Here is a 24,980-nt window from a genome sequence, read left to right on the forward strand (position 1 = left end):
TAGAGAGATTAAATCATCTGCTGCATATCACACAGCTAATAGAGGCAGAGCATGACATAATAGCTCACCAAGTTGGGTCTAGCACCCTCTATCTGAGCCATTATGCTGTACTGCCTTTCTGGGTAAAATGTTATCTTCTGGCAAAGACATCTTTTTACAGGCATCCACATGGAAGATCTTTGTCCTGCCAGCTCCATTAAGCATTTGAACAAAAAGTTACAGAATGGTTGAAGTAATGTTTCCATTTGGAGGCAAGGGGACAGATGGCACTGTCTTATTTAGTAAAGAAGTCACTTTTACTGAAAGTGTTTGAGCAGAGGTGGGATGACTTTTGTAGTCTTGCAGTTCCCTAGAAAGACTTTGGTTCTTTTCTATAAAATAAAAGTAAAAATTTAAAATTCTTGACTTTTGAAATTTAAATCTGGCTACTTTTATTTATTTTTATTTATTTTTGAGACAGAGTCTTGCTCTGTTGCCAAGCTGGAGTGCAGTGGCTCAGTCTCATCTCACCGCAACCTCCGCCACCCAGGTTCAAGCGATTCTCCTCCCTCAGCCTCCCGAGTAGCTGGGATTACAGGCGCCCACCACCACGCCCGGCTAATTTTTGTATTTTTAGTAGAGACGGGGTTTTACCATGTTGGCCAGGATGGTCTCGATCTCCTTACCTCGTGATCTACCCATCTCGGCCTCCCAAAGTGCTGGGATTACAGGTGTGAGCCACCGTGCTTGGCCAAATCTGGCTAATTACTAAAGGAGCAAACAGCCTGAACACCTCCCCACAGCACACTCAGGCACCATCTCATTACATTTACAGGATTTGGGAGTCTGAATAACCAGAACTGCTGCGAGAAAATGATATGTCAGACTGTTTTGACCTATTGCTATGGGAATTTAGTGAATCTCCCTTAACCCCAACCCACAACACACACACACACACACACACACACACACACACACACATGCTACACACCATTCTTCCCATCTATACCCTTCTTATGTGAAAAGTATTTGAAGGTAATATTAGGGAAGACTTATTCAATTATTAAGTAATTAACATAATATATTATTAAATGAATATAATGATAATTTATAGTCACATGAGAGAATGTTAATATGGAAAGATATCCTAGATGAATGGTAAAGGCACATATAGAACAGCATGTCTTGTGTTCCCAATTGTGTAAAAAAATGTGGATAGGGAGGAGATGGATGAGTATTGTGGAAGTTTTCTAAAAGGATAAAAAAATATTGATAGTCATTACTTCTGGGGAAGGAGATAGGGATCTGGATGGGAGGAAATTACAGTTTTCATTGTATACTCTTGTATTCTCTGAATTTTTAATGTCTATATTCTTAATTAAAATACCAATAAATACATAAATGCATTCTTCAACTGGACACCTGCTTCTTCAAGGCACATCCCCTACCCAAGCCAGAAAATCTTTCTTTACCTGAATCTCCTTGGAATACATTTACAGTTGCAAGCATTTTTCAATTAAAAATAACCTCTCCTGGGACTTGTCTTACACTACTAATGATGATAGAGAGGGAGTAAATGAACCAATGTTGCTATTTGTTAGATTTCTGGTGAGTGTTGTTAGTGGGTATAGTGGGTTGAATGGTGGCTCCAAAAAAGATTTGTCCACATTTGAATCCCAAGAAACTGTGAATATTACCTTTCATGGCAAAATATGTGATTGGGTTCAGGATCTTTAAAGGAGGATCATCTGAGGGGGTCCTAAATGCAATCACACATATCCTTATGAGAGAGAAGCAGAGGGAGTTTGGAGGGAGAAGGGGAGGAAGCATTGTGACCACAGAGGCAGAGAGACTGGAGTGATGCACCACAAGCCCAGGAATTCCTGGAGCCCCCAGAAGCTGGAAGAGGCAGGGAACAGATTCTCCCACCTGAACCTTTGGAGGGAGCACCTTCCTAGCGACACCTGACTTCAGGCATTTGGCTTCCACACTGTGAGAGAGAATAAGTTTTTACTGTTTTAAGCCAACCAGTTTCTGGTAGCTTGTTACAGCAGCTTTAGGAAACTAATACAGCGGGGAAGAAAGTGCAACTAATAGCTAAAGTTTGGTTTTTGGATTCCATAAATGTAATCATGTTTCTTCTGGCCCAAATAATACCAAAAGTTGATAGTATTGTATTGAGTCACATAATTCTGTCTTAGACAGTTCAGTTGTTACTAATGAAAGCATGAAGTAGTAAGGTTCTTGTCAGTAAAAATATTAGAGGCTAGATAAGCACCTGGGGGGTGCTAGTGAAGGAATTCCTGCATTGGATGAAGATGGTCTAGGTAATCTCAGATCCCAACTGTATGTGCTAGCATTAACCACATGTCAGAATAGTACCAGCTGCTAAAGAATCTACTGGGTATTTCACAAAGGTTTATAGTCAAATTCTGTATTCTGTAAAACATTCTTTTACTACAGAAAACATTCTATCACACTATTATCAAAAAGACTGACCTGGAACTATTATTGTAGGTAAAGCAGATGTTAATTGGTGTGCCTAGGATTTCTGAAATCATGTCAAGACAAACCACCCTAAACACACACTTATCACCTATGTTCCCAGAGTCCCAGTGTGGCAAGTTTTATACTTCACATAGGTTTACACTTCATGTAGTTTGGATATCAAAGTGACAAAAATTTTATATAATTAAGGAGTACAACTTGATGTTTTGATATATGTATACATTGTGAATTGACCACCACAATTCAGCTTATTAACTGATGACATTATCAAAATGGAGTCACTAATGTCAAACTCTAACAAACAAAATGGAGCTGAGGCCATGGAAGAGGGGCCCTCATTTGAGTATGCCTATGATGGGAACTGTGCAAAAAATTCTTCAACACCACAGTATTCCAGATAAGCCACTTACACAAGGATACTCACCCAACAATGAACGTCTCCACCCATGAGCTATCGCCAACTCCTGCAACAAGCCCCTGTCACCAATGGTCTTTGTTTCAAAAGAGTTTACGTGGACTTCTGTCTTTAAAAGCTTCTCCTTTGGCACAACCCCTTTGGATGAGCCTGTAGTCTACCATAGCATGCATATCCCAGATTGCAGTCCCCTGCTATTTCCAAATAAACTCTGCTTTGGAGAGTTGGTCTCTGTTGCTCATTTTAGGTAGACATATCTTGTTGGTTAAGTTTACAAGTCACAGGATCAAGAAACATTTCAACTAGACCTTCATCTAGATGAGATCCTAAACTTCAGGTCTCACATGGCTGGATAAGATTTTTGGTCTTCCTTGAAGAGGGGCTGTGCGTATTTTGTGTGTAAGATAGGAGCAGATATTCTTGACCAATTCACTTTCTCTAATATGAGAGTATTATACCAGCCATGTTTGCCACTCTGTAGGTAGAGTATGCTTCTCCAGTCTCATATTAGGTTTGTCCATGTGATTTGCTTTGGTCAATGGTATATGAACAATTTGATTTACACAGTATCCAAGCAAGAGCTTTGAATGTGCTTGCATGGTATATGGTTTATCTCTTGCTCCTGCTCTTCACCATAAAAAATGTATGTCCAAGTAGGAGCTATTCTATCAGTCTAGTGCCAGAAAAAGAAGACTGTGGAGCAAAGCCAATCCAAGCAAGCCAAGCTGAGTGGAGCAGAGCTGTGGCTGACTCCCAGAACCATGAATAAGAAGGAACATTTGTCAAAAGTCACTAAGATTTGGAGTTTTCGCTTGTATTAGTCTATCCTCAGGGAACATTCTGGGGGTAAAATAATAGTTTGCAATATTAACTTTATTATATCCTTTTTTTTTTTTGAGACGGAGTTTTGCTCTCGTTGCTCGGTCTGGAGTGCAATGGTGTGATCTTGGCTCACCACAACCTCTGTCTCCTGGGTCCAAACGATTCTCCTGCCTCAGCCTCCAGAGTAGCTGGGGATTGCAAATAAGCATGCGCCACTACACCTGGCTAACTTTTGTATTTTTAGTAGAGACGAGGTTTCTCCATGTGGGTGAGGCTAGTCTTGAACTCCTGACCTCAGGTGATCTGCCTGCCTTGGCCTCCCAAAGTGCTGGGATTACAGGTGTGAGCCACCGTGCCCAGCCTATAGCCTTCCTTTCTATATCTGACATTGAGGTTCTTTTGTGTTGAAGAATTTAAACACCAAATTTCTAATTTCAGCTCATTTTCTTTTTATTAAAGTACTTCAGTAGATGAACAGTGTTATCAACAATCAATACAAACTTTACTGAAATATTCACAAATAAAAATCCTCTGTAAGTCATTCAAATAATGTTTTTCTATGTAGTAAAGGTAATCATCATTGGGAGACTAGTTAATTTGAATTTATTCCTAACCACAAACCTGGGTTCACAAATTGGGAGATTCAACCTGGTTACCTTAATATATGGGACTGGCTGTCAATACCTGAAAGCTAGTCCCAGCAAGTCTGTGGAAAAAAATGATGTGAGTGGAAACTAATCACTTATCCTTGGTGCTTCAGTTTCTTCATCTGCACTGAGAATTAACCTTCCCTTAGAGAAGGGTTATAAATAAATATGAAATGTTAAAGCTTAGCATACTTCTGTGCCTCAAAAAGCATTCAGGTACATGCTTTTAAAAGGGCGATTTCTTTGTTTTTGACATAAATTGAATACTACCTGGCCTTAAAATAAATTGATGAAGGACTACTCTTTCCTTGAAAATTATCTTTTTACTCAAATCACATTAAAATCATACTAGCCTGACCATAGATTAATTTACAGAAGTCGTGCTTAGTAAATTATTTTGATTGCAATAAAGACTACTGTCCTACTTAGGTAAAATTTACAAATTATTTTTAAAAATTTCACCCATTACTTAACATTCTCCATGACCTATCCTTAAAGACAGAAATCTTGCTACTTTAAAGCACAAAGAGGTAAAATCCAAGATTTGCTTATTAGATTTTGGTATAGCTCCTTTGGATACTGTCAAGTATTTTATTCATGATCTCCAAATGAGACTGTGGTTGACAAGGGGCATAGTAAATAAGCAAATTTTGACTAGATCTCCCAGCATAAAGTGACCTGGTGCCATCACAAAAAGATTCAGTAGTGCCTAAATTGGGAGAGGGGGACAACATTTATAGTAAAAAAGCTTGAAGAGGTTGGGTGCGGTAGCTTATGCCTGTAATCCCGGCACTTTGGGAGGCCAAGGTGGATGGATCACCTGAGGTCGGGAGTTACAGCCTGGCTAACATGGTAAAAACCAGTTTCTACTAAAAATACAGAAAAATTAGCCAGGCATGGTGCCACATGCCTGTAATCCCAGCTACTCTGGAGGCTGAGGCAGGAGAATCACTTGAACCCGGGAGGTGGAGGTTGCAGTGAGCCGAGATTGCACCATTGCATTTCAGCTTGGGCAACAAGAGCGAAACTCCGTCTCAAAAAAAAAAAAAAAAAAGCTTGAGGATACAGATGGTATAATTGTGGGGCCAGAAGAGAAATAGTATGATCCTAACTAAATCAGAAACTTTTCCTTGTTTATCTTGAGAAGTATGTGATCCTGCTGTAAAAGAGAAATATAAAGAGGCTGGTACATCAACTCTTATATTTTCAATGAAATGTGCAATACTTTTAGGTAGAAGCAGTATTGCTTAAATCTCCACATAACACTTTGAAACTGCTAGCAATTAAAGGGAAAAAAATCATTAATTAACACTGGAGAAAAAGAAAAATGGTAAGCTGTGAAGCTCTTACTGTTCTTTTCAATTAGAAAAATATATTGATCATGAGCACAAGTGGACATACCATCTGAATAAATAAAACCTCCTATAGCTAACTTGTCATTTAAAAAATGAATAGAATGAAAAGGATAATTTTCTGCAGTGTACTCAGCCATTTTGAGACTGGATTCATTTAAGAAAAATAGGAAACATCCTTAGAGAGGGCCTGATTATTTCATATTGGTTGTGGCGCTTTAAAAATGGCAGAGCATTCCATGCCCTATACAGAGTACAGAAGGAAATAATTTCCACATTGAATATAGATCTCTTACAGAATGAGGGAAAAAAAACACTCTTCATGACACACTTTTCTATAACATGCAGTATTGAGGGAATAGTAAATCATTATCCTTCACAAAGAAGGTGCAGGTGCTCTAAAATAATCTTAGAGCTAATGGTTTTAGAAAGAGGCTGTCCAAATTTGAAATTTAAAATGCATACTTAATTTCAAAGTTGGTTTTTCCAAACCTCTGATAAGTCCTAGGAATCCAGGGTGAGCAAGAAGAAAACTTTCTCCCTATTTTATAACTTGTACCTCCCACTATCCGTGACGAATGCCATGGGTTAAATGCCATAACAAATTTCCTCTTTAAAGCCAGCAAAGTCTAGCCTGGTTCTAGTCAAGACTAGAGCAGGAAGAGGTCCCACCAAAGAGCTTGTCTAGGATTGATCCACAAAAAGATTTCCAAGGCCAACTGGGCACCAAACTGACCTCAGGGTAAGTTGATCATTTTGTTGTGATTCAGGATCCTACCCTTGCACCATCTCTAGGTCCAACAGCCCCAACAAGAGCCCCGAACTATACTGGATGTTCTTAGGCTGATCTCCCTGTGACAAGCACTCCTAGAACTGGTAACAAAGCCTGTATGGACAAGGTAGGCAGAGCACCATTTATTGGAGCCAACCTCCATCTATTGATGCTTGTTGACAAGAGGTTAGTCAGTGATTCTGGAGCAGCTCCTCCCAACAGATGGGCTGTGAAAACACCTCTCTCTCGAGCCAGAGTTCATATGAATAGTGGAAATCTTCAGGCAGATCCAACCTCTGCCCCAGCACACTCTGCAAGCAGTTATCCACAGGTGAAAATTCAGAGTCCTGGGGTCTGTCATACCGACGGCTGTTAAAAGCCTCAATGTTGGCCCTCAAGGTACATTCTTCTGCTTGGAAATCCCATGGCCTGGCATCGATGTCTGTGTTGAAAAGAGAGGAAGAAAAAGACATGCAAGACACTGCTCCTCTTTTTTTTTTTTTTTTTTTTTTCAGTAGATACAGGGTTTCTCTATATTGGTCAGACTGGTCTTGAACTCCTGACCTCAGCTGATCCGCCTGCCTCAGCCTCCCAAAGTGCTGGGATTACAGGCGTGAGCCACCGCACCCAGCCAACACTGCTCCTTTTACCACAGAGCATGCTCTATGGGATTCCAAAAATTAAACTGCTCAGAATTCTATTTTTTTTGTAAAGAGCGATGTACCAAGTAAGTATATAGCATGCTGACACTTAGGTTTAAAAAAATACACATATGCCCAGACTCATAAGCTTGTATATGCAGAAATTATCTTTGGAAGAGTAGTCTAGAAACTGGTAACAGTGGTTACATTACCTATGAGAAAGGAATTGAGGGTCCAGAGGGAGGTAGACTTCTTCTATTGTATTTCCTTTTCATTATTTCACTTTCTTATTAGCTTTATTTACTAGTTATATGTATCATGTTTTCCAAAAGGGTAATTACATCTTTTATGGAGCTTTTCCTAGGGTATAAGAGCGTCCCATCTGAATGGAATCACCAGCTCTCAAGGAATGGGAAGGGGCAAGAGGGGTATAATATGAGAATCAGAATGGACCAATTACTGAAGACTTTCCTGATTCCCTGGAATCTCCTCCAGCATGTGATAAATCTGTATGTCAGCTTATTTTAAGATGATGAGGTGATGGTTTCAATGAAGGTAAAAACAGAAAACAGATCATGTTTTGCTTCTATTCACTTAGACACTTATTTCAGGACTAAAGATACAAATCTCCCAGATCTCTGATGTCCTACATGCAATGGTTTATCATAAGGAAGTGTAGTTTGAGTTTGGGCTCATAATGGCAGCAACAACAGATGTGCCGTTTGCAGGATAAAACATTTTCATGTTTTAAACATTTACAAGAATTTAAATAGATAATTGTGCCTTATGTCTTATAGTAGAAGTTGCATCCTGGCTTGTTATGTGCCTATCATATGCTTCCCTTAGTTCTCTAAACCCTTTTTTAGTGAAAATACAGTCCCTCACTACCACAAATTATGCAGTTGAGTTTCCCACATTTGGGGGAAATAGCAGGGGTCAGCATATCTGGAGTGCAATGGATGAGCCTTGTCCCTAGAAAACCACCTTCATCATGATGGTATTTTCCCTGCCAGGTAAGTAAGTATAGTTTTCTTAACTCTTTACTGCATCATCCTTTAAAATTCAAGCAGGTTACAAACCCAGCAAAGACAAGTCATTACCAAAAATTCTCAAATACAATTATAGAAATACAAAGCTAAAAAAACCTCTCTGAAATAAATTTTTCCAAACTCTGGTCAATCTTACAAGTTCTGTTAGTTAAACCAAATATCTTACCTCCTGATATAAGGCAAGGTATACAGTATGTATATATATACAGATACACAAGATGTACAGTTCCCAAGATTACCTAGGACATACTACAGCCAAAAAGGTTTAAATTGAATTCATCTAACCTTTAGATTTAACTTTTAAGTTTATAGGTAATACCATAGATAGAGGAATAAAGTAGGTAACACCACAAAGAAGCAAACAGACAAATCCAGAATGTGAGTACTTTGCAGGACAACTGGCCTGGTTCTTCAGTTAGTTAGCATTCATGGTGGGGGTGGTAAGACTGCTAGAGGCCAGGCATGGTGGCTTACGCCTATAATTCCAGCACTTTGGGAGGCCAAGGTGGGAGGATCCCTTGAGTCCAGAAGTTCAAGACCAGCCTGGGCAACATAGGGAGACTCCATCTCTACAAAAAAATTTAAAAATTAGTCAGGTGTGGTGGTGGTATGCATCTGTAGTCCCAGCTACTTGGCGGCTGAGGTGGGAGGATCACTTGAGCCCAGGAAGTCAAGGCTGCCATGAGCCATTATCATGCCACTGCTTTCCAGCCTGGGCGACAGAGTGAGAGATCCTCTCTCTCTCAAAAAAAAAAAAAAAAAAAAAAATTAACATTTATATAACAACCAGATGCAATTTGTGGTCCTGGATTGGATTCTGACTTGGAAAATAGCTATAAAGAACATTTGGGGACAACTAGAAAATTGTGAATATGAACTTTATTAGATGAAATGAAAATGTACTGAAATGGAAAGGTAGAGATAATGTTAAAAGAGAAAATTACAAAATAGCATATATAACTTGCTTATATTTTAATAAAATATGCATATATATGTATAGAAAAAGAGCTGAAGGAATATACAATAAGATGTTAATGGTGGCAATTCCTGGATTGTACATAAATATGATAATATAGTAAAATGTTTTCTTACCTATATTTTCCATCTTTTTTCCTAACTGCTTTGTAATAATGAAAAGTTGCTTTAATTTTTAAAATCTTTTGGATAAAACTGTCATTTAAAATAATGTTTTGGAAGGGCAATTATCTCTCAATTTACTTGTTTTATAAAATGGATTTTCATAGTTTACATAGCACGAGGACGCATATTAGAATTTGAGGCATAACCTTAAAGTTTGGTGTATCAACACCTGACCTATAATTATATATATTTTCATCTAAAATATGTAACAATCCATGCCAAAAGAGGAGAGACAAATATTTATTTAGTTTTGTTTAAATCCCAGGAAACTCGGGGAAGCCAAGAGCTCTTGGAAGACTCACCATTCCCATAAGCCCAGTCATCATTCATGCGGTGGCGCACTTTCTGGTAAATGGCTGACATGGTTTTCATGTTGCTTTTCCTCCATTGACGCCCCAGGTACTTGGTCTGTATCTTTAGCAGCTTTAGGACATAAAGTTGCAGCATGGCCTGTTTGACCTTGAGGGCCCGCTTTAAGATCGGTGCTGATTTAAATACTACCAGCATCTGTTCATTGAAAGAGGGGTGGGGTGAAGAAAGGCAGGTAAAGATCTAACATTTCTTGGAATTTCCAGCTTACAAATTAAACCAAACCTAGCTAGCCTCAGAAATCCCTGGGGAGCTTTCAGGAATCTATCGTCCAGTCAACTTAGATTTAATCTTCAAGAATATAGAGAGAGGCTGGGTGCAGTGACTCATGCCTGTAATCCCAGCACTTTGGGAGGCTAAGGCCCCTGGATCACCTAAGGTCAGGAGTTTGAGACCAGCCTGGCCAACATGATGAAACCCCATCCCTACTAAAAATACAAAAATTAGCCAGGTGTGGTGGTGCGGGCCTGTAATCCTAGCTACTAGGTAGGCTGAGGCAGGAGAATTGCTTGAACCTGGGAGGCGGTGTGAGCTGAGATTGTGCCACTGCACTACAGCCTGGGCAACAGAGTGAGTCTCAAAAAAAAAAAAGAAAAGAAAAGAAAAAAAAATATATATAGAGAGAGAGAGAGAGGGGTGGGGGAACTACTCCATTCATATTTTATTATTCAAAGTTTTCAATATTGAAAGCATATGGTATAAAGGGAAAAGAGAATTTTGTCAGCCACACATATCATTTCCACTGTTACAGTTTTTTATTTTCTGGCGATAATTCTATGTACGTATACATTAATTTTGTTTTTGTTTTTGAGATGGAGTCTCACTCAGTCACCCAGGCTGGAGTGCAATGGTACAATCTTGGCTCACTGCAACCTCTGCCTCCCAGGTTCAAGTAATTCTCCTGTCTCAGCCTCCCAAGTAGCTAGGATTATAGGTGCCCACCACCACACCCAGCTAATTTTAGTATTTTTAGTAGAGATGGGGTTTCATCATGTTGGTCAGTCTGGGTCTCGAACTCCTGACCTCACGTGATCATCCTACCTCAGCCTCCTAAAGTGCTGGGATTACAGATGTGAGCCACCACACCAGGCCTATTTTTGTTTTTTAACACAAATGGTAGCCAACTACATATCCTGCCACACTGTTCTATACCTTGTTTTTTTACCTTGAAAATTATTCCATGTCAGTATAGAACTGCCTCATTCTTTTACTTTTTTAAAGTAGAGATGGGGTCTTATCACATTGCCCAGGCTGGTCTCAAAATCTTGGGCTCAAGCCATCCTATTGCCTCAGTCTCCCAAAGTGCTGGGATTACAGGAGTGCACCACTGAGCCTGGCTGCTCATTCTTTTTAATGATTGCATAATATTCTATTATAAGGACATACCATCATTTATTTAACTAGTTGGTCCTGCTTAATAAGCATTTAGCTTGTTTCCAAGCTTTCATTATTATAAACAATGTTGCAATGATAAATCTTAGACTTGCATCATTTGTGAATGCGTGTAATCCAAACAACATTGCTAACTTCCCTGCTAGAGCTGCCCTAGGGAGGGTCTGAGATTCAGCCCCCTACAAATAAATTGACTGATAAGTAATCATCTAACATAGAGTAAGTGCCCAGAATTAGGAGGTGCTAAATGTTACATAGCATTCAGTGTCTATATATGGACCTCACAAACCAGGCAATACACAAATATTTACTAGTGAGTTTTAAAAAATTCAGTGAAATGGACAACTCCATGATCTAAAGCCACACTCACCATGGTCCTGGAATGTTTCCATTTGGTCAGTTTATTGAGCAGCCTCAGGAGGTTGATGCAGGAAAAGAGGTTCCTCCAGCAGAACTGGCTATTGTCTCCAGCTTCCTATAATAGGGAACATCCATCATTATCTTAATACCTCCAAGACTTTAATTCCCACAGAAGACCGGAGTCAATGTTGGTCAGTTTAGGTGAGGCATTCCTGCATGAAATAACACCCCTTCACCTTCCCGTTTCTTAACACACTGAGGTCTCTAAAGCCCACAGTTTGAAAACCCTCTCAGCTGCCAATCCTGGAAGACTCTATCTACAGCATGTGTTGGTTAGAAAGATGATACATGGGCTGGGAGCAGTGGCTCATGCCTGTAAAACCAGCACTTTGGGTGGCCAAGACAGGCAGATCACAAAGTCAGGAGTTCGAGACCAGCCTGGCCAACATGGTGAAACCCATCTCTACTAAAAATATAAAAATTAGCTGGGCATGGTAGCAGGTGCCTGTAGTCCCAGCTACTGGGGAGGCTGAGGCAGGAGAATCGCTTGAACCCAGGAGGTGGAGGTTGCAGTGAGCTGAGATCATGCCACTGCACTCCAACCTGAGCAACAGAGCAATACTCCGTCTCAAAAAAAAAAAAAAAAAAAAAAAAGAAGAAGAAGAAAGAAAGATGATACATGAACACAGGAACCTGGTTCAAGAAAGCTTTCTTATGTAGCTTAGTACTTTGGGATCAGAAAACAAATGAGAGAATTTTATCCCCATATTCAGGAACTCTGCACTTATGTAAACTATGCTTGTAATTTTTAGGATTAGGTCTAATTCTGGTAGATTTTAAACTATGTTGGATGGATCTGATCTCTATTATGGTTGAATTTTTTTCTGTCAGCCTCTACCCTCCTTTATCAAACCATATTACAATCAGATACTTAATTCTTTTTTTTTTTGGTGCCGTGACTCAGATCAGATACTTAATTCTTCAGAATGGAAGGAAAATTGGCAGATGGTTTATTCTAACCAGGTACTTTTCTTATACATTTCTTGATAGTCTGTGGACACCTAACCAGAGACAACAGATGGATGTCAAATTAAAAGCAGGTATCTACTCATAGAAACATTTTTCAGAAATAAAAATATGAGTCCTTATGTGATTTGGGGGCTTGCAAATACATACTGGTGTCAGAAGCTACATAAATCAATAAGCACACATGACAGCCAAACTAACATCTTGGAAATTCCTCACATCTACAATGTGATAGGAGAATGTAGGAGTAGACAACATGTAGAAGTGAGCTGCTGTCTGGTGAATGGAAAATTACCTCCTCCTCCCTCAAATTAATCTGAAGCAAGATAGGCATATATCTAATGTGGAATGAACATCCAAAATTTTTCAGGGTATTAGGCTTTCCTAATACCTAATATAGAGAACCAAAAAGTTTCAGGGAAATTTTTTATTTAGAGATTTTATTTATAGGCTGGGTACAGTGGTTCACACTGGTAATCCCAGCACTTTGGGAGGCTGAGGTGGGCAGATTACCCGAGGTCAGGAGTTCGAGACCAGACTGGCCAACTTGGTGAAACCCATCTCTACTAAAAATACAAAAATTAGCCAGGCATGGTGGTAGGTGCCTGTAGTCCCAGCTACTCGGTAGGTTGAGGCAGGAGAGTCACTTGAGCCGGGGAGGTGGAGGTTGCAGTGAGCTGAGATCACGCCACTGCACTCCAGCCTGGGCAACAAGAGAGAAACTCCATCTCAAAATATATATTTATATATCTATTCTTTATAAATAGTATTCTCCATCTATAATAAAGTTCAATATTGTCCCAGGAGGACCATCTGTCTGCTTTTGAGGAAAACTTTCATGGGACTTTCTACTGTAGTGCATCAGCTAGTCTGGCTTGCCCAAATAGACCAAGTTCTACAGACATTATATCTTGTGTGGTTACTAGAGACAGACTTTTAAATTTTTAAGATGCATGGGAAACACAAAATATATGGGATAGGTAAGTATATTTCTACTATGAGCTTCCTTTATCTTGATTTTCAATATGGTAGAGGCATAAAAAGCCTTATATTCCTTAGTACCTCAAAGAATAATATGGGAGTGAAGGCATACCCTTGTAGAAGCAGCATTGGAATAGATACCAGAACACTTGGATTATGGTCTCATCCCTGACTGTATGATCTTAGGTAAACCATTTTCCTTCTTTCCTGTAGGAGGTTGAATTAGCTAATCTTTAAGATCATTTCAGCTCTGAGCATTCTAATTCTGTGATTTTCTCCAGCTGAAAAAAACTGCCTCATTCTTTTTAATGGTTACCTAATATTGTATTCCAAGTATATACCATAATTTATTTAACCAGTTGGTTTTGTATTAATGGGCATTTAGGTTATTGCCAGTCTTTCAATTTTTTATTTTTACATGGAGTCTAGTTCTGTCACCCAGGCTGGAGTGCAGTGGCACGATCTCGGCTCACTGCAACCTCCACCTCTTGGGTTCAAGCGATTCTTGTGCTTCAGCCTCCTGAGTAGTTGGGATTACAGGCGTGTGCCACCACCCAGCTAATTTTTGTATTTTCAGGAGAGATGGGGTTTCACTATGTTGGCCAGGCTGGTCTCAAACTCCTGGCCTCAAGTGATCCACCTACCTTGGCCTCCCAAAGTGCTGGGATTACAGGTGTGAGCCACTGTGCCCCACCAAGTAAAGTTTTAAAAGTGAAGTTTGAGTGAGGGTAAGCCGTTTGTGACTAGCTTTCCTTAGGGTTCAGTCTCAAGAATTCCAGGAAAGGAACCCAAGTTCCCTCTTTGCAGATAGTCTCAGCTGCCCATGGCCTAGCTCTCCTTTTCTCCTTTTTTCATTCTATCTTTTTTTGTTTTTCGAGACAGGGTCTCACTTTTTTTATTTTTAAAGACAGAGTTTCACTCTTGTTGCCCAAGCATGGCGCGATCTTGGCTCACTGCAACTTCCGCCTCCCTTGTTCAAGCGATTCTCCTGTCTCAGTCTCCTGAGTAGCTGGGATTGTAGGCACATGTCACCATGCCCAGCTAACTTTGTATTTTTAGTAGATATGGGGTTTCTCCATGTTGGTCAGGCTGGTCTGAACTCCTGACCTCAGGTGATCCGTCCGCCTTGGCCTCCCAAAGTGCTGGGATTACAGGCATGAGCCACCACGCCCAGCCTTTTTTGGCTTTTTTTTTTTTTTTTTTGAGACAGTCTTGCTCTGTGACCCAGGGTGGGATAGTGCTGTGGCACTATCTCAGCACACTGCAACCTCTGCCTCCCAGTTCAAGCAATTCTCCTACCTCAGTCTCCCAAGTAGCTGGGATTACAGGAACATGCTACCACTCCCGTCTAATTTTTTATTTTTGGTAGAGACAGGGTTTCACCATGTTTGCCAGGCTGGTCTCGAACTCCTGACCTCAGGTGATCCGCCTGCCTTGGCCTTCCAAAGTGCTGGGATTACAGGCATGAGCCACTGCAACCAGCTGAGTCTATTTTGCCCAGGCTGGGCTCAAACTTATCATCCTCCCACTTCAGCTTCCAAGTAGCTGGGACTATAGACACATGCCAACTCTCTTTTCCTTCTGATATTGCTTCCCTAGACAACTGTAACTGGCCCACTCCTCACATCAGATGCTGCCAGCAGCTGGCACTGAAAGCACACACACTGGTCAGTGGCTCTCTCAGGACAGCTACCAAACCCTAGCTTGTTCTGTCTCCCTTGCTTGCAGCAGGCTCTACCCAAACCACTGCTCCAGCTGTGCCTTGTTCCAACCCAGTAGATGACTGTTTTTCCCAGCAGGCCTTCAGTACCAAAGGTACCTGTTTTGCCAAACTTGAGGGATTTTTCTTCATATTTATGTTCATTTAAGTCACCTTTTTGTATTTTTTTTTTTTTTGGCAAGACCCAGCATATTAAGTAAGATGTAAACCTCTATGAGGAGATGTAATTTGTGAACAGTAGCACACAGTCATTCTCTTGTTCCTGGTACTTCATACTAGCCAAAGCAAGACCTTTACTTCTTTTGTATCAACTAAAGTTAAAAAAGAAAACATATACCCACGACCTACTCTAACAAATATTTGTTTGCAGTATGCCTTAGATCTAAAGATTCAGTTCAAGGACTACATCCTACACTTTCAGAGTATCTCCAAGGCACTATGAGGGGTTTGTTCTCAAAGATCCATCCAGAACCCAGCTGAGTGAGCCAAGCCAAACAAAATGTAGGCTATGCCAATTCAGATGACAGGGAAGAATGGAGCATTTCTTCCTTTTGGATTGAGGAAATCATATTGGTTAGAATGTGAGCACCAGAAGGAACGTAGTTGTTCTAGTCCCAATTCTGTCATCGACAGAAACAAAAACTGGGGCCCAGAACAGGGAAGGGACTTGCCCAAGGTCACATAATAAGCACCCAATCTCTGGTAGTCAGTCAATTTGAAGACTCTTTGTTTACTGTTCACCTTCTAGCTGCACTTCTGGAATTCTACAAACAGAAGACAATTCAGAGAAAATTTGGTTGGATCCCCTGCTTTCTGAGCTTCTTGAAGACTCAACGGTGGAAAAGCTGGTTCTTGGGTCCTGTTATAATTTTTACTTCAAACCAGAAGAAAATAATCATTTCCAGGAAAAGCAAGAACAAAAAACAGTGAAATTTCCTGCTTTAAAGTGGAGCATTTGACTGAATCTAGTCAGCCTACAATCAGATTGAACCTTTAAAGAAGGGCTACTAAGTGTGAGATCTAATACTATATCTCAAACCTCCTCTGAAGTCCCTATGTGACAAACAAGCTCTGCACTGATAAATCAAAATTATTAATATTAACTTGGTGATTTTATAATGAATCTAGGGGAATTTTATAGTCCAAGGAAAGTTGGATGCTTATCTAATGACCTACCACCTTCCTCCTTTATACATGAAACCTCTATAGTCTACAGGAAACCTGCTCAAGATTCCTTATAAGTGGCAAAGCCAGGTTTAATCTATTTCTCTACTTTGTGCTTCAGGCTTTCCTTGCCATGTTAGCCCTGCAATTATTTGAATCTATTACAAAAACTTACTCTGGCCAGGCACGGTGGCTCACACCTGTAATCCCAGCACTTTGGGAGGCCAAGGCAGGAGGACTGCTTGAAACCATGGGTTTTAAACCAGCCTGGGCAACATAGTGACACTTTGTTTCTACAAAAAATTAAAAACTTGCCTGGGCAATATAGTAAGACCTTGTCTTTACAAAAAAATATAACAAATTAGCCAGGCGTGGTGACATGTGCCTCTAGTCACAGCTACCTGGGAGGGTGAGGTGGAAGGATCACTCGAACCTGGAGGAGTAGGTTTGCAGTGAGCCAAGATCACACCACTGCACTCTAGCCTGGGTGACAGACAAAAAAAAAAAAAAAAAAAAATGCTAGGTCTTAATACTTAATGGATTTCAAAATCATGGTAATAGCTATTACTTGATAAATAATTCTTCTGCTTCATTTCTTTATTATGGCTCACATAACTGAAAATGAAATCCTATTTTTATTTCAGATTTTCTTTTTTTTGACTATTACAAAAGTTTATCTAACAAAAAGTTTTTAATATAAAAAGTCTGAAATAAAAATGTACATTACCTAATTTTTACATCATAGTAAAACAGGCTCTTTGGAGAGGGGACATGGATTTCTCTGCTGAACAGCCATTATTTATACTCATTCCAAGGCTTCTAACATGATGATACTATTTCCTCATATTATCACCATTCTAATATTGCTCTGTGGCCTACTGGTTGCCATCTCCACACACTCATCTATCACAAGATTCATAAAGGGATCAAATCCCATGATATTCCTTGGACATGTCTGCCACCATTTAATTTCAATGAAAACTTCTTGTCCATAAATTTTTTCAACTCAGGAGGGTGAGCTTTGCTTATGGTGTCTATTCTACAGGGTCACAGATGCCTTGAGATGGAATGCATGGCCTCTCTCTTGCTCCTGCAGTAGGCCCAGCAGTCTTGCATCTGGCATCACCCACCTCATTAGTCAATCAATTGTCAGCATTTTTTTTCAATTTCGATTTTCTTTACCTACATCATTATAAAATAATTCTTTTATCATATAGGTTTGTGATAAATTACTGCTAGATTAAGGACCTAGATCTAGATAGCTTAAAAGAGAATAATGGTTCTCAATGAAATGAGTGGATAAGGAGGAAGGAGAAAAGAAAATTTCAAGATGGTTTGGGAAAGTTTTTTTTTTTTTTTTTTTTTTTTGAGACGGAGTTTCACTCTTGATACCCAGGCTGGAGCGCAATGGCGCGATCTCGGCTCATCGCAATCTCCGCCTCCTGGGTTCAGGCAATTCTCCTGCCTCAGCCTCCTGAGTAGCTGGGATTACAGGCACGCGCCACCGTGCCCAGCTAATTTTTTGTATTAGTAGAGACGGGGTTTCACCATGTTGACCAGGATGGTCTCGATCTCTTGACCTCGTGATCCACCCGCCTCGGCCTCCCAAAGTGCTGGGATTACAGGGGAAAGTTTAACAAACTACAAGTGCCCCAGTAAGGGGCACTAACATACCTGGGTATGTTGAGTTTGAAAAATCATCCTGGAGATTCTACTCTCCCCAAGAACCCATTACAGAAATAGTGACCAACAGGAAAATTGACATAATGCTAAAAAAATTTTATCTATGGTCCTTCCTTTGTATAAATACCTCATGGAAAATGGATATATAACTTATGGTATATTTACAGTGTGTCTCTGAAATGCATGTCTGTTTACTCATAAATGCATAGTTTTAAAATAACATTGTAGAATATACACATAAGTACAGAACAAATAGATCAATACAATATATATATAAGATTTAATATTTTCTATCCCCCAAAGCATTACCCTGCATAGCCTACATTTCATACCACCGCTCTCAACAACCAGTCAGGTGCTAAGCATTGCAAAATACATGCTGAGCCCACATCCACTGCCTTCTGCAGCAACCTCCTTTCAAAGACCACACTTAACTTCCACATAATCATACGTTCACCATCTTTCAATTAAGTTTGGAATTTTATTTCAATTTTTTCCTAGCTTAGTGGATAGAATATGAATATAGACATTTGGAAATCCACAAATTTTTAGTCTTCCTGTACCAAGTGGGTGGGGAAACTATTCAATATATTGGTGAGGATGGCCTATCTATCTAAAGCTAATTATTTAGACAAAATGGGAAGACTTCAGAAATTAATATGCCGTTAGCGCTACCTTTATTTCATGTTCATCATGCTGCTTAGAGTTTCAAATGAAGCTGAACTGAATTCAGTTCAAATTCAGAAAACTGAAAAAATATAAATCAAAACTACCTCAGCCCAGGCCGGGCACAGTGGCTCATGCCTGTAATCCCAGCACTTTGGGAGGCCCAGGTGGGTGGATCATTTGAGGCCGGGAGTTCAAGACCAGTTTGGCCAAAATGGTGAAACCCCACCTCTGCTAGAAATACAAACATTAGCTGGGTGTAAATGGCGTATGCCTATAATCCCAGCTACTTGGGAGGCTGAGGCAGGAGAATCGCTTGAACCTGGGAGGCGGAGGTTACAGTGAGCAGTGATTGCACCACTGCACTCCAGTCTGGATGACCCTGTCTCAAAAAAAAAAGACTACTGTAGCCCAATTATTCCACTTCTAGGAATCTAAAGGAAATAATAGAAGATTCATGTGCAGCCGGGCATAGTGGCTCACACCTGTAATCCCAGCACTTTGAGAGGCCAAGAACCACTGAGCCCAGGAGTTTGAGACCAGTTTGGGCAAAATAGGGAGATCCCATCTCTAAAAAAAATAAAAAATAAAAAATTTAAAAATTAGTGAGGCATAGTGATGTGTGCCTGTAGTACTTAGGTGGCTGAGGTAGCAGGATCATTTGACCCTGGGAGGTCAAGACTGCAGTGAGCTGTGATTGCACCACTGCACTCCAGTTTGAATGATTGCGAGACCCTGTCTCAAAAAAAAAAAAAAGATTCATGTGCAAGGATGTTTGTTTTGGAGTTACACAAGGAAAACATAAACAATGTCTACCAACAGCAGAGAAGAATCATTTTTTGAAACTAAACAGTGGACTATTACATGTAACTATTAAAAATTATGTCCTCAGTTGGGCATGGTGGCTGACGCCTGTAATCCCAGCAATTTGGGAGGCCAAGGAAGGCAGATTGCTTGAGCCCAGGAGCTCGAGATCAGTGTGAGCAACACAGAGACCCCCATCTCTACGAAAAATACAAAAATTAGCCTGGCATGCTGGCATGCCTGTGGTCCTAACTACACTCAGCTACTTTGGAGGCTGAGGTATGAGGATCACTTCAGCCCAGAAACTTGAGGCTGCAGTGAGCCAAAATCATGCCACTGCACTCTAGCCTGGGTGATAAAGCAAGACCCTGTCTTCAAAAAAGAAAAAAGAAAAATTGTCCTCTAGAATGTTTAATAAAATGATACTGTGAACATTTAAATCTTACTGTCCAATGAAACATCTATGTATAAAGTCTTAGTTTTGTTAATGTGTTTATGAGTTAATATATATATGATAATTGCAGCAAAATATTAACAGTGGCTATCTGTAGGTGGCATAAGAGTACTTTTCTTCCTCATACTTTTCTGTTTCTCCAACATTCTGCAATATATATATTATTGATTTTACTGTTAGGAAAAAAACTTCAAAAGTTACTTAAAGAAAATCCTATAGCTAGACGTGATAGCTCACGCCTATAATCCCAGCACTTTAGGAGGTTGAGGAGGGTGGATCACCTGAGAGCAGGAGTTCGAGACCAGTCTGGCCAACATGGTGAAACCCCATCTCTACTAAAAATACAAAAATTAGCCAGGCATGGTGGCACGTGCCTGTAGTCCCCGCTACTGGGGAGGCTGAGGCAGGAAAATCACTTGGACTTAGGAGGCAGAGGTTACAGTGAGCTGAGATTGCACCACGGCACTCCAGCCTGGGTGACAGAACAAGACTCTGTTTCAAAAAAAAAAAGAAAAGAAAAGAAGAAAAGCCTATACATTCAAATAGCCAGTACATTTTCTGTGCTTGCAATTGGTTAAGTCTGAAAAAAAAAAGATAAATCTTACTCATATGAACATTAGTCATTTTCTGAGCCTAGACGTCACCAGTTTAGATATACCTAAGTGGAGTAGACTCACTAGTTACTCTAGTCCATGACTGGGCTCAGGGAAGCACTTACATTCAAAATTCAAGCAAAAAAAAAAAACCTCTGTGATTACTAAATGAAACCACCAGGTGCCACTATTGCTTCACAGAAAGAAGCAAATTACCTAGCATGACTATTTTTTAGGAAGAATAAATACATACTTTCATTCTGGGATAATAATAAAGTCTTCTTAGAAAACATAATAACTTACTATGTTCACTTCATTTCAATAATTTTATGCACATATTCCAAAGGTCAATTGGGAGAGATGTGAAAGTGTGGTTCCTGTCAATTCCTATATATGAGCCAATGGGGTTGGAACTGAAAATAGGGAACATATTATATAAAGAAATAAATTCAGGCCATAAAAGTTGACTTTATCTTCTGAAATACCCTACTAATAGCAGAATTTTAAGGCTACTGTGTACCACTGTTTCTGTGGAAAATGTATTCTTCATTCCAACTCTGAATGGCAGGGATGCATGTCTCTACCCTGACTGCCCCTTTCACCTGAAAGATCTTGGTAGCTATTTAACTTCTCCATCTATAAAATAGTAATACCAATCTCACAGAGTTATTTCAAAGATTGAATAGGTACATCTGTGTAGTGTGGGAAAAAAAAAAATTTTTTTTTGAGACTAAGTTTCACTCCTGTTCCTCAGGCTGGAGTGCAATGGCATGATCTTTGCTCACTGCAATCTCCGCCTCCTGGGTTCAAGTGATTCTCCTGCCTCAGCCTCCCAAGTAGCTGGGATTACAGTCATGCACCACCATGCCCTGCTAATATTTTGTATTTAGTAGAGATGGGGTTTCACCATGTTAGTCAGGCTGGTTTTGAACTCCTGACCTCAGATGATCCACCCTCCTCGGTCTCCCAAAGTGCTGGGATTATAGGCGTAAGCCACCGTGCCTGGTCTAAAAAAATTTTTTTTAATAAAAATTTTAAAAAAGACTGAATAGCATCATGTACATAAAGAGGGTTAGACAATTTATTACTTCTCTGTAGAAATAAAAGCTTCCAACTTCTGTGGCTGCCGAGGTCACATCTAAATAAGAAGGGAATCTCTCTATCCCAGTGGTAAAGAAGAGTGCTAGGTTGATGTCTCAGGATATGGGTCTTTTGACTCATGTCTACTTCAGGCTCTGTCACCTATGAGGAGTAAACCATGACAAGTCACTTCATTCACTGGGCCCTCAGGTTTCTTACCTTTGAAATAAGGGGGTTGGATCAAATGGCTCTTAAGTTCCCTCCAGCCAAGAATCCTATGGTTCTATAAAACCTGTACCACAGAGGTTATCATTCTTTTTTGCGTAATATACTTTTCTGACTCAACATTTTGCAGGAATTACAATTAGAGAACAAAGGGTTGTAGTACCCATTGGTCTGTGTCATGATTCAATCATTTAACATTTATTGAGCTCTTCAATGTACCAGACAAGGTGCTAGACTCTAAAGATATAAAAATGATGATGCTATCTCTTCCTTCAAGGATTCTACAGTCAAATTTAGAAACAGACCCAAATGCACAATTACAATGCAACAGGCCGGAGGTATGGACTGTGGCATATCTAAGGAGCTGTGGCAATACATGATGAGGTAGATACCTCATCTTCAGTATGGCTGTTGGTCAGTTTCATAGAATTCAGAATAGCTTTCAGTGACTTTTCTGATTTGCCTAGAGCTGTTTTCAAGATGAGAAACTTTCTGGGCTATCCTTTTGTGGCAATATAGAGTTGTGCCTCTGAGAGATTTAGACAAGGTGTTTTCTCAAGTACACATTGCTAGGTTTTATAACCTATATGGAAATAAGAAGTGAACTGCCTGTAGCACAGCGAAAGAGGACAGATAATTATTTGTGCTGGACCAGCAGAGATTCTCCTGCATTAAAGAATAATATCTATTAGCATAGATATTCACACTCAATTTCAGTCCCACTATCTTTCTAAATTCCCTCTCCTCCTTAGTGTTTTTCACTAGCTCTTTCCTCTTCTCTGAAAAATGCTATGCTAAGCTTTTCCAGATCTTTCTCAACTGGGTCAGCAACTCTAAACCCCTGCTGCATCTGTATGTGCTCTTGCCAATATACCTTCATTGATCTGAGACTCTCAAACCAGGGCATTAAGGGGTTGGAGAAGAAATGAAAGAGCAAATGCCAACCTCTGCCACCTAGCAGTTTCAAAGGTTACCAAATCCCCATCTGCTTACCAGACTTTCAGTAGTAAGCTCCGGCAAATCCTGGATGGTACAGCATGGGTAATCCAAGACCGAGATGCTGCAAGATGCAGAGATAAGGACATGCTTTAGGTAAATGGCAACAGCAGGAATCGGCTGTATCTGAAAAGGGCAGGAGTTATTTCTCTCCAGCAGTCCCTATCCATTTCCCAAATTGCTTAGTGACCTCAGCTGAAACTGAGGGCTCTGGTGTCAGGCAACTCTGGCTCCAGTCTCCTTTCCTGTCATGAGAGGAACCAATGAGTTCTTTAAGGCTGGCCCCCATCTGGCAGATGCAAAAGAAAGCAGAGAGAGAACCTCTTTTCTTAGCACTCCTTGCTTCTTTAAAGGAATACGTAAACTTGAGTGCATTTGTGTTTCTGCATTTAATTGTATGTGTGAATATAACTGTGCTCTCACAGACACTGCTCAAACCGATCCCACTTGATAACAATCTGAGGATGTGAAGATGAAATGATCCTCCTGTGTCTCTCACCAGGTCTTTCGGAAAGCTGGGAGCTCTGGGGAATGATTACAGAAGCCACTCCTAAAGGAAGCTTGAGACAGGGGCAGCTTCCTATAGTAAGGCTAATCTAGTAACTCAAGAATGGTAATAGCTGACAGTGGGGGACTGCAGGCTACAAGGTCTATGGTGAGTCCAGGGAAGCAGGCATGAGTCAGGAGAGGAAATAAGGCACTGCATTATGACAAGGACATAGTAACAAAATAAATGACAGCTCTCTCTTTCCTCTTCTCCCTTCTTCATGGACACAATACAGAATCTGGACTAGCTAATCTCTAATACTCCTTCTGGTTCTGACATTCCATTTGGTTTGGAACACCAATCTATCTGAACTAGTGCAGTTGGAAATTGATAAAGGATGTTGGCAAAGCAGTGGCTATAAAGATGAGTATGGGGTTCCTTGAACCTGCCTCTACATTTTAAAAGTCAAAATTTCTACACAAGTAAAAGGCAACAATTTATTTGGCCAGAAATATTTACCTTTGTCCAAGAAATTCAGACAAAGATAACCTGGAGGACCAGGGTAGGAGAGAAGTGTCAGCTTGGGAAAGGATACTGTGAAACTACCTGTAATGTTTCACATCTTCATTGATGAATGTAATGTTCATCATCTTCATTCACTCTATTAGATTTTCCCAGGGTTGCCAGTTCTATACTGCTCCATTAGGATGAACATACTTGGCTGGCTCATTCACCTATCCACCCACCTCCCACTGACAAAGCCCTGTGGCAAAGCAGGTGCTGGCAACCAGGAAATGGGGGTGGGAAATCAAAGATGAATTTGTTCCATTCTCTTAGTGAACTGAAATCTAGCCTAAGGGGGCATAAAATTAATTTGCAAGTATCTAGAACACCTAAATTCTAAGAGCGATAAGAAAATTCTGCAATAATGAGCTATGAGTGCTCCAAGTTCTCAGAGATCATTCAGAAGTAAAACTTAAAGGTGGGAAATAAGAGAACTATCTTGTTCAGGCCAACCTAGCAAAAGGTGTAGGCTGTTGCTACCACTCTTCTAACTCCAAATTGAACCAAATGGACATCTATTGAATTGTCTATCCCTCCCATTCTAGGTCCATGGGTGCAGAAGGAGCATTCCGTTTCTGTATACCACTCCGCTAGCCACAGTTGATCTAGGAGTGAACCTCTAACCCAGGGAATCTGGAACAGGGATTAGAGAGTCAATTCAGTCTCTGAGGTGGGGCATGTTTAGCTCATATGGACATATTTCACCAAGTAGCCTGATAAGCAAACAAAGCAGACTGATAAATTTGTCCATGAGAGAGGAAACTGAAGTGGAAATACAGAGGCCTGGTGTCTTACAGATAGAAGTGGAAGGCTTTCTGGGCTCCCCACACTACAGGCCAACCCAGAGGTCCAGAGCTGCATTGCTGTCCTAGGTTCCTCAAGATGACATTTCCTTCTGACAAAGTGACTATTCTGCATGAGTCTAGTCCAGCTAGTTTTGGTTACCTTTAACCAAGAGTGTTAACTGATACACATAGGTGCCTGCATGCAGTTGTGGCCCTGACACAGCCTGACCTGTACTTTCATTTTCCCTGGTAACTCAAGTAGCACATCTGAAGTGCCATTTTTAAAGGGGTCAGTGCACAGGTCTC

The 24,980-nt window shown here is 40.3% G+C and overlaps 1 protein-coding gene, 1 non-coding gene and 1 pseudogene across 2 annotated transcripts in view; all 3 read right to left on the bottom strand.

Annotated features, from left to right (window-relative positions):
• Positions 1-5,427: 5,427 nt before the first annotated feature.
• The window catches only part of STRIP2 (striatin interacting protein 2), a 53,458-nt gene continuing 33,905 nt past the window's right edge, over positions 5,428-24,980 (bottom strand). The window contains exons 18-21 of the mRNA XM_012474118.3: positions 22,836-22,902; positions 11,457-11,561; positions 9,628-9,832; positions 5,428-6,937 (exon numbers count right to left, since the gene is read on the bottom strand). Of these exons, the coding sequence (XP_012329541.1) occupies positions 6,687-6,937; positions 9,628-9,832; positions 11,457-11,561; positions 22,836-22,902 (628 nt within the window). The 3' untranslated portion in view covers positions 5,428-6,686. The remainder of the gene's footprint in view (positions 6,938-9,627; positions 9,833-11,456; positions 11,562-22,835; positions 22,903-24,980) is intronic.
• LOC135274567 (U1 spliceosomal RNA) lies at positions 8,001-8,157 on the bottom strand. The gene has a single exon (XR_010342364.1). It is a non-coding gene; the product is annotated as a U1 spliceosomal RNA (small nuclear RNA).
• On the bottom strand, positions 17,143-17,600 carry LOC110568893 (small nuclear ribonucleoprotein G-like; annotated as a pseudogene).

Source organism: Aotus nancymaae, unplaced genomic scaffold, assembly GCF_030222135.1.
Source record: "Aotus nancymaae isolate 86718 unplaced genomic scaffold, 86718_ANA_hifiasm-v0.15.2.pri h1tg000002l, whole genome shotgun sequence".
In the NCBI taxonomy this organism is placed as follows: Eukaryota; Metazoa; Chordata; class Mammalia; order Primates; family Aotidae; genus Aotus; species Aotus nancymaae.